Source organism: Vidua macroura, chromosome Z (genome assembly GCF_024509145.1).
Source record: "Vidua macroura isolate BioBank_ID:100142 chromosome Z, ASM2450914v1, whole genome shotgun sequence".
Taxonomy (NCBI): domain Eukaryota; kingdom Metazoa; phylum Chordata; class Aves; order Passeriformes; family Viduidae; genus Vidua; species Vidua macroura.
This window is the reverse complement of record NC_071611.1, coordinates 26891041-26901572: the sequence shown is the minus strand read 5'-3', so window position 1 is coordinate 26901572 and position 10532 is coordinate 26891041. Positions and strand designations below refer to the sequence as shown.

At 38.5% G+C, this 10532-nt stretch overlaps 1 protein-coding gene across 1 annotated transcript in view; it reads right to left on the bottom strand.

Annotated features, from left to right (window-relative positions):
- Positions 1-1077: 1077 nt before the first annotated feature.
- Positions 1078-10532, bottom strand: part of PDE8B (phosphodiesterase 8B) — a 71480-nt gene continuing 62025 nt past the window's right edge. Inside the window, exons 17-22 of the mRNA XM_054002632.1 lie at positions 9805-10003; positions 8666-8883; positions 7547-7682; positions 5223-5390; positions 3562-3691; positions 1078-3044 (exon numbers count right to left, since the gene is read on the bottom strand). Of these exons, the coding sequence (XP_053858607.1) occupies positions 2929-3044; positions 3562-3691; positions 5223-5390; positions 7547-7682; positions 8666-8883; positions 9805-10003 (967 nt within the window). The 3' untranslated portion in view covers positions 1078-2928. The remainder of the gene's footprint in view (positions 3045-3561; positions 3692-5222; positions 5391-7546; positions 7683-8665; positions 8884-9804; positions 10004-10532) is intronic.

Sequence of the window (10532 nt, the reverse complement as noted above, 5' to 3'; positions counted from 1 at the left end):
ATATGGTGTTAAACTTGAGAGAGGAAAGCATGTTAAGTCTATGTTGCTTCAGCTTGTCTTCTTCACCACATGTTGCATTTTTGATTTACCCAGGAGAAGCTGGGGAGATAAAATGTCTCTTTGGATCTTTTTAGTTGTTTTAGTTGCAAAATAACTATTTGGTTGTATATACTGCTTGTGTGTACATACTATTATAACACCTTTACAGTGAAAGCTTGTGAAACTTAGGTTTTTTGGAGAGCCTCCTGCTATCATCAGTTATAACTAGAGAGAAGGAAGGTCATATTTTTATTATCTCTTTTTATAGCATGAGAACAGCTATTTCCTTTTTATTTGACTGTTGTTAAGTGAATTCTTGGTAGAGAAAAAGACCTTCTTAACTGCACAGTTCTAGTCACAAAACTCGCTGTGTGTTTTACAGGGATGTAATTCAGCTTTAAATAGTCCTACATACATGTATAAATATTTATATTTACCAAAAGTGCCATTATACTCAGATACACTCCATTGGCAGTAGATCTCCCAAGGGTCTCCTCTTTTAAAGATGGTTGACTTAAAAGTACTGAGTTCTTTGTTTTACAAATTAACTTTGAGTGTAACGGAGAACATAGGTATATATCCTACTCCTTTCTTAAATGAGAGTTTGTCACTTGCTGTTGGGAGATGCACTGAGCAGAATTATGGTGACCAGATGAAACTTTTTGCATCTAACTGATGTCCTAAATTTTTTTTCCACCTTCAGTAACACTGAATTCCATATGTTCACATCATGGAAGTGAATATCTTTATCAGACCTACTCTTAATACTTGTACAACTCTGAAGTGTTTTTTTCTACATCTGTGCGCTGACAACAGCATGAAACAAACAGCTGTTAGTAAACTGGACTAGTTGAGGAGACCTGACACAGGCAGATTATGATTAATCTGTGCTGATTTATTTTGCTATTAAAGAGGACCTATATTCACTGACTGTGGGAAGAAACACAAGATCCTGCAACAAATATATTGATTCTGTATTAATGCCTTGGCCTTAGTTCTGGTTCACAAGTAGAATTTTATTTTTTTTGATGCCTTCCACTGTTGACATTTTGTTCTGTGTGACAGAAGTGTGACAGAAATTATGAATTAAATGTTTTACATGGATGTGGTCTTACAACTTGCTATATTTAACAAATTAAATTAACAGAGCTTAAATCTTGGGAAATTCTTTTCTCTAATGCAAACTGCAATGAGTGTTCAGTTCAGAATAGTTAACGTACAACCACCAAGAGCACTAGTTCTAAATAAAGAAATAGTAAAAGCAAACAGTATTCGGTATTAAAAAAGAGGTTCAACTTCTCTGAATAAAAACCCACTGAAGAATGTTGCCGTAGATTATAGGAAAGAATGAATAACCATGCTTCAGCAGAAACACCATTCTTCAAATATACATGATGCGACATTTTAATACACAGCAACCTGCCTTGGCTATGACAAAAGTAAGGATCTGTTACAATTCTAACAAAAATATAGCTTCTATACATTCTTCTGCACATACATTTTATGAATGTTCCCTTTTGTTTCAGAACTTGGTACAAAACGTACAAAAAAGGTTGGCACATATGTAAGCTACCTGCAGTAAACAGCATTGTCACTATTCTTCCATAGCAATCTATGCTGTTTGTTTTTTTTCCCCTCACCCCGTTTGATTTTTGATACAGCACTGCAGCCACAGTTTTGACAGTCTTGCTTGCAGCCTGGAGTGCACAGTGTTAAAAATCAGCAGTTCTGCTAGTATTTGTTTACTGAATAGTCTGAGAATAGTCTAAAATTTAAACTCGTGTTCTGCATGTGATTAAAATGAGATGTACAAAAATACACATTTGTGCTTTGAAAGCCTTAGCATAAATTTCATATCTTAGAACTAATGAAGAACTGTGTTTGATTTCCAACTGATATACATATTTCGAAGTACTTCTTACATCACAAAACCAATCAGCATTTTATTAGGAGGATAAAGCAGTACAAATTATAATGCTTTTATAAATTATAGCCTGGAAACTTTTTTTAAAAAGTGATAGGTTCATCCTAGAAGTAACACAATAAATGAATTTGCCATAAAATTTAGATCAGTTTAATAAAAGGGATGACCATGTTTACAAACACCATTTTTATAAAAAAAAGTATGGTGATCAAGTGCCATAATAGTTTTTTTGTGTAAAATTTGGTGAAAACTTGTGTGATAAGATCTGCAAGATGGCAGAGAACCATGTGGATGGCACTACGTAGACAGAACATGCTTATTTTCCTGTATTATATGATCAATTTTAGAGAACATTGACTCCTACCAAGATTTTATATGGAAAAGAAAGAACAGGTGGTGCTCTGAGAGAATCTCTATAATAAGAAGGTGTTTTAAAAGGTGTCATGTTTGGGTTTTTTATGTATCCAATTTAATAAGATTTACTTGTTTTGCTGTTTAGAAGTACGGTTCATAGAGCTGAAGAGCATTGATAGAATTGGAACAGATTTATGCTAGATGAGTGGGAAGGTTCTGTCCTTATTTGTTAGGCTATTCTTACTCTCCTGGTGACTAGATTACCCCTCTCTCTGAAAAACAGTTGTGTGAAGCATTAGTGAATACAGTTGTATCAACAACAAGATTCAACAAGTGCATATTCAGTATTAGAAACTAGTTTCAGAAGTACATTTTCTGCCACAAAATATTATTTCCAAAGAGCACTTAGTCATCTGTGGTTTATATAGCCTCTAAAAACATTTTTCTGTAGAATTCATAGGAGCTTAAAAATGAGTAAAATATTTCCTTCTTGTCATGCAGTCTTAATTTCACTGGAAAAGCAACATTAATCCCCTTTGTAGCCAAGAGTTTCTGTAAGTGATTCACAGTGAAACTGGTAGAACAAGAGGTCTGGTTTTCTTGGCTGAGTATCAGTTGTTGTTTTCTGATGGGAGCCTGAGACTCTTGCACTTCAAATCATCCAGTGTTTTCCAGTGTTTGTAGTTATTAGCCAAGTGTTGCATCAAAACAGGCAGATGTGCAAATGCTGAAAGAATAGGAAAAAGAGTTTTACCATGTTTATAGAATGGGCAGAAGAACAGCCCAGCCTGATCTGAAATTGGCATTCTCCTACTCTCTATTGTTCTTCCAATTCCTTAAAGTAATACTAAAATGGGAAAGATTTTTTTGTGTGTGTGTATTTCTCTTTCAAGAAAGTCCCTTTCTGAATTCATGGTGACTTCATTAAATGATGCTAACGTGCAGCCATGGATGGTCTTAGTTTCTACAGCTCAGAAGAAATACAGTGCTAAATGAAAAAAACACATAGATAAAAAAAACACATTACTCCTTCTCTACACAGATTGCCAGGTAAGTGCACAACTTCATTGTGTGTAGTGAAATAGGCTTCAGTGTCATGATTGCACAATACTGTGTTGTACTGCTTATATGTGGGTACTACCTCTGAAAAAAGTGGATGCAAAGCCAGTTTGAGGTTAGTAATTTTAGACTGTAGGAATCTCTGAATCTCTGTGTCAGAGCAAGGAAGAAAAATCAGTACTTACCATCCCATGCATCAAACATATCTGTTATAAAATAATCAATGAAGGAAATCTGGGACTTGGGAATGCTGCAGGTGTTTCTGTCAAATACTGGCATTACAACAGGCAGGCCCTGTCTCTTTTCTTCATCAGTCTAAGAAGACAAAACTCCAGTTAGCAACTAGAGCTTTGCTGACTTTTGTGCTGGAATAGCAGAGGTTAAGACATTAGATTAATTGCAATAGGAGATTTGAGATAAGCCTTAGAACCCATGAGGTGAACTGCCTTAGTTTCATGTGTGCTGTTTTTTTCTAGAACAGGGACTGAAATCAACATCTCTTCCCTTTCACAAGTACTCTTTATTACTGCAGTCCTGTGATTGCACTTAGCTTCAACAGGACAGAATGCTGTAATCTGGTGATAAGGGGTACACCAGCTAAAAATACAGAAAATGGGGTTGCAGAGTCCTTTAGCAGATAACAGATTTGATCTCTTATTTTTCCACATCTGTAGTGGGTGTTACAAACCATTTGTCTTTTAAGTAAGAAGAGATTGTTGCTGGTGCTGCTTCCTCTGCTTGTATCAGGTTATCAGGTGAATGGAAGTAAAGGTATGCCCTTTAACTCTGTCCCCAACTGGAAGAGGCCTCTTTTTTTTGCACCCATGGTGGAGGATCAGCAGTTTCTTAGAATGTAATTTTGGAATAACATGCCCTTTTAATTAGTACAATCAGTATTTAAAACAGGAATTGGCAGCAGAGCAGTCTGCAAAATTAGCAGAGGTGAATAAGCAGGAGAACAGCTCTCTGAATCTCACATTGCTGCAAGCAGGCTAGTGCTTAATTTGGGCAATTTAAAGCTAGTTTATGATACCTTGACTGCTAGGGAGATATAACATAAGTGATCTTCGATCTTTCTTAGGACATTACAAAATTAATTCACTATGATTAAAATGAAATTCAGACATGTCTCAGGTAGTAGCTACAGTTTTCTTTCAGTAGTAACTATCACATGTGTGACCTGAATATGAAGGGTAGGCATGCCCACTTTTCTTCCTCTCCACTCATAGCTATTATTTCCACACCATTACTGGCAAATAAAAGCTAAGATTTTATCAGTTGTTAATTAAAGAGCTAAAAGAGTGTTTCAGGAAGCTGGTTGCATTTCTGTCAGAAAAACTGAATTCAAAGAAAGAGAGCTGAGCTTCCAGTACTATCTGGACACATCCCATTTGATAAGTATTTACACTGCCTACATGCCTGCAATACTTTTCTGCCTACAGTGGTAGTAGTTCAGGTTCCATCTTAGAAGAGAAAGGGCGATCCCAATAGTTTAGCTGAGGCATTGATCTTCAGGGAAGGTATTGTGACAAGAAGCTAGAGTGCTAACCATCTTGAATTTCAGCCAGTTAAATTGAGTAGGACTAATCAAATTGTTTTGGTCAGATCGTGAAAATGTAAAACCTCCTTTCCACCTTTCTGTACAATGAGGTTCATGATAAGCAAACTAGCTAATTACTTGGAGTGAATTCTTCTGTATGAAATTGAGGGGCCAGTTCTGACTGCAAACTAAGAACATACATCTGGACTCTGTGATGACACCAGGCAGACCCTATGTGGAACAGCAGATTAGCCAATGTACACTTCCTTATCTAATATAATGGCTAAATCATAAAAATATACATACCTGTGCAAAGTACTCCTCTGAAATCCTGCCTGCCCATTCAATACATAGTTCTAGGGGGCGACATGGATTTGCTACATCTGCACATTTAATCATCATGCGCTTGATCAGTGTCTGGTTGTCTGGAAAATTCTTTATGTTGGCTGTACATTCAGTGTTGCTGCCTTCGCTCTGTAAAGGAGAGTTAGTTACAGGGACCAGTGGTGGCATCCCCCTGCTAGCAGGGGGCATCATTATCAACTCTGCCAGATTTAGGCACTAAGCAGGTACCCAGTATACTGCCTTACAGTTTCATGCAGAGCACCAGGAACTTGGAGAAGAAGGTGATGCCTGAGAACTTGAGCCTTGCTAAGTAAATAATGATAACCCAAATACATATTACAGTTGTGGTCATTCTCAGAATTAGTATCAAATTTTGTGAAATAAAGTGCCACAGGCTCTTTATTGGGTGGGATGTTATCTTCTCTGCATCCCAGCCTGGCCCTCTTGGAAGAGGACAATCATAGGGGATGCATCCATCAACTGTAAGCTCATAAAAATCCTCACTTCTGAATGTTTAATGTAGGGGTGGTGCTACTAGGGGACTGCTTCACTTAGTGGAGTTTCTGGAGTTAGATTTTTATTCCTAAATGAGAAAACTGAGGCAGGCATAGGGGACTGAATTGACTGGCACAACTATTTCTTTTACACACAGAAAAGCAGGTCTCTGACATTAATTTCCAGAATGTTTCCAAGTAGAACTGCTTTTTTTTGTATCAGATTTTTAACATTCAGCCTGGAATAATCTTTGATCTCAGTTCCCAGCAAAGGTGAAATCTTACATAATCTCTGAGATTAACAGTAGGAAATCACAGGAGCAGCAGACTGACTACAGAAATTCTCTGCTTGCTAGACAGTAAAATACCAAACTTCTTACTGACTGCTTTGGAGACCAGGTGGTGGTGACAAGGTAGTTGTTCCCAGTCTGCTGTGGCATTGTATTTTGGGTCTTGAACAGTTTAGAAAGGCACAGGTAAATTATGGAGTAATGAAAGGCCTCCACCTCTGCTCACATGGCATTAATACTATTCTCAAAATAATATATTTGTGGGATTTTGGCCCCCCATCACTGCTAAATTCAACTCGCGAGTCAAAAACTGAATGTAAGTATTTTTTGCCACCATAACTAAATTAATATCATTTTGGCTTATGGGGAAATATTTCGCTGTGACTTTTGCCAATTCAGGCATTAGTCTTCTAACTTCATGTTTAGCAGTTAATCCTTTTTCAGCATGGGTAGCCCAGGAAAGAGCTGTCAAGTTAACCCTGTACCTTAACTGCTGTTCAAGACCAAAACCAGAAAGAGCTACAGTTAACAGTAAAGAACAGAACAACCTAATACTGAGGGAAAACAAGAAGTCTGTAGTGCAAGTGGTTCTGTCCTTCACGTTTGTTGTGAGATAAATTCAGCAGCATTTGTGGTTTCCAGCTCATATTGTGGGAGAGTGGAGCTCAACAGTCTCTAGACTCAGGTAATTTCAGATGACAGAATGCTGTCTTTAAAGTTGTAAATGGTACCCATGACAGTCTACAGTACGAAGTCTTATTTTGGATAGCTAACAGAAGATACTTCAATTTGGTTTTAGCATTGCTGATCTTCAGTTTTGTCTGATTGTTTTTTGCATGTTTCCAACAAAGCATTATATTCACTAAGGTGCATTAAGATAGTCTTTCCTCAGGTAACACTGCCCTTGAGAACCTGATCAGGTTCTGTGCGCTCAGCCTTGCGAGGCGGCAAGAGAAGGTAAGTAGGGGATGGGAAACTCAGAGGCAGCTGAGGAACCCTGGTGGAGCATGAGGGTGTGTAACTGTTATGCAAAAAGGCCTGGACATCTCCTGGTACAGTCAGGAGTGGAGAGGTCTCAGGAAGTTATTCCTCAGGGCTTGAAGGCTCCAGATTACACAGAGACAAAATTGTCGAGGAGGTTCTTCAGTTACAGGCTCAGACAAATCCCACTGTTTGGAGACAGAATCATAGGAACAGGTGCCAACCTGACTCCATGCACAGAATTTTCCATGTAAAACAACATCCACTCCTATATTTCCTGCCTACAAGATGGCTTTTAACACAAGGCTTATAAAATGAAGTGTTTAAATGAAATAAGAGCAGAAAAGAGAAAAAGCATATTTTTTCACACTTTCATATGTGAGGCCACAAATCCATTTGTGTCATTTGGGCATTGCCACAATGCAAATTAATACAAGGTGACTGAAAATGATATTTAAGGTTGTCTGGGAAGAACTTCACTGAAATGCCTCAAGCCATAAAGTTCTGCAAGTCCACTTACATATGGGCTGGTCTCCTCAGATGCCATAGGCTTGTTGATACTGTTCACAAATTTGTTCACATGCTCAAAGTGCTTTGTCATCTCTGTTGCCAAAACCATGTCAATAATGGCCTGTCGCAATGTCCGGTAGCGATTTCTAGGAAAGAAAAAGAGTTCTTGCTCATGAGCTTGCCAAACAGAGCTCTGCCCTTTCCTCATCCCTGCCCACACAGTGCTACGGAACACTGCTCAGGGACGCAGCCACAAGCAGGCACCTTCAGAGTTTGGAACAGTCTAAGAATGGAGGAATAGACAAAATCGTGCCTCTCCAAATTTCCCCCACTCTGTTATTTTTACCTAATGAAAATCCTGTGAAGTCAACAAAAATTTACATCTCAGTTTCATAATGCTGTAAGACTAAGATAACTTCTCCAGGAATGGCACCAATGCGTCCATGTATGTTGTGCTGTATGTTAGTGTTAGCTTGGAATGCAAATCTCAGATTTTTCAAAAAGAACAGTGTTACGGGAGATAGACAGATCAATTACCTCTTTGAGGTGAGTCTCTTTCTCTTTCAGAGCTCTTTCTCTGTCACCTTATCCCTACAAAAGCTAGAGTCATGCAGTGGGAACTCCTGGGCTACTTGCATGCCCAGCCAACCACAGGGAGCTTCCAGCTCTCCCATTGCTTCATGTCCTCTGCTACCACCCTTTTGATTCCACGTGAATGTAGTAGTGCTGCATAAGGATGCATAGAACCATATGCAGACACAACATGCAGCATCTAACTGCTCGTGTGTAAAACAGACCACGAAAAAGTAGTGCCCAGGCTCCTTCAATGAAAAGGCAATGGGCAAAGATGCAGCCTTGAGGCCGTTAACTGGACCAAGTTAATGTAATTCATAAAATATTATTAAATATATCTTTAAGTTTCTAATAATCACAAGTTGGAAGAAGGGCTGGTGAGGGGGAAATTAAAACCTTTTTATAAATCATGTCTACATAAGATTCCAGAAGAGGTTAAACTTTATTATCTGTATTTAAACTATGTATTCTTGTTTAGAAGGTAGGCTCTCAATTTGCCCCAAACTGCCAAATAAGCAGTCCACACATGGACATTCCCCTTGTCCAGCAGACACACCTATCAATATTCTTGAAAATGTTGTATTTGCTGTCTTTTGTTGTAAGCTGAAATGCCAGTGCTGTGTGATGACTCTCTAATACAGCTGTATCATTGTAAAGGACAGCTAATTCACTGCCTGCATTGCACAGGAAAGAGTTGGTCCGTCCAGGATGGTCTACATCATGAATGGTTGCAGCTATTAATGCAGCTACCTCATCTAGATGGTCCAGACTTCCCTACAGGAAGAGAGAAAAATTACAATGTGGCACAAAAATTACAGTAAATATTTTTTGATAACCTCCAGGTACCCACAATTATACAAATGTAAACTTAAGAAGGGATCCTACCTCCTTGCAGTCATTTTCCATTCACTTTGCCCACAGATTACCTACCACAAAACTTCCACTCCTACCCTTATCCAAATATGCTTTCTTTAATGAAGCTTTTTACACCGCTGTCACCTGACCAATATCTTTGCATAGAATTCTTCAATGGATAGATGACCTAGTGGTTTTCTTCCACTTTGTATGGTTGCCTGAATGTATCTGTATTGACTCTGCTCCACACACCTTATGTTTTAGCACAGGATAGGATAGACTATTTCACTTGGAAGTAACCTACAATGATCGTTGGCCAAACTGCCTGAGTACTTCAGGACTGAACAAAAGTTAAAGCATGTTATTATGGGCATTGTCCAAATGCCCCTTAAAACACTGACAGGCGTGGGGCATCAACCACCTCTCTGGGAAGCCTGTTCCAGTATTTAACCACTTAGTAAAAAAATATTTCCTAATGTTCAGTCTGAACCTCCCCTGGCACAGTTTTGAATCTTTCCCACATGTCCTGTTGCTCATACCTCCCTCTCCAAAGATTTTGCAAAGTTTTATTAAGAACTGTTACCTACAGCCAATTAACAAGAGACAGAAAAGAGCCAGGTTCCCTCCCCACCTCCATCATTGCTACTTAAAAATGTAAATTCGTATAAACAGACTTTAGAGAAACTGTGTGGGCCTGCTTGCATCAGAGGAAGACTTCAAGGACAGAGAGAGTTTATGAAGCCAGGACCATTATTTAAACATCTGACTTCTGGATGACACACATAAAATGGCAAACACGCTGAAAGCCTAACCCAAAGAACTCCTAGGTGATGGTTCTACCTTAACTCTCTCCTTCCCGAGAAAGAAGGCAGTAGCATGCAGGACATCTGCTGCATGTGTGGAGTTGTGGTATGAGTTGGAGGAATGGTAGTTGGCTTCAATGACCTGCAGCCATGCCCGCAGTGTTGCTTCCGTACAGTTTAAAAACTCAGAGACCCCAAACCGGGCAAAAACTTTTAAGCCCAAATACACTAATGGCCTGAAAAACAACAGAAGAAAAAAAGCACTGCTGTAAAATAGGAAATTTTGATGTTCTAGAAGTGATACATTGAACAAAGAAACCAAGACTTTTAAAAGGGGTGGGTAAAGCTAAACATTTTTAAATTGCATATCTATAACCTCTAAAAAGCTGGGCCAAGGTTACAAATGATTGCATCTATCATCCTTTCAGATGTTATTTTAATATTTTGTAGAAATAGTACCATTCTATTAGAGTTTCAACAATTCCTGTGGCTTCAGATAAAACATCTTAAAACTCCTTTTTTTTGTGTGTTTAGTATCTGTCAATCGAACAAAATTCCATTTATTTTTCTCCTGAGGAGAAAAAACAGACTTTGAACATTACATGAGCACATGCCAAAGGCTAAAAAGTCCTAAGCCAAAAAAAAAAAGGTAAAATTTCAGTTGTAAAGTGCTCTGTGTGCGTAGGTGTGTGTGTGTTTGTACAATGCTGGGAATCCCATGTGTGAAACATGAGTGAAACCTCTAATCTTTTTGATTCTTAAATC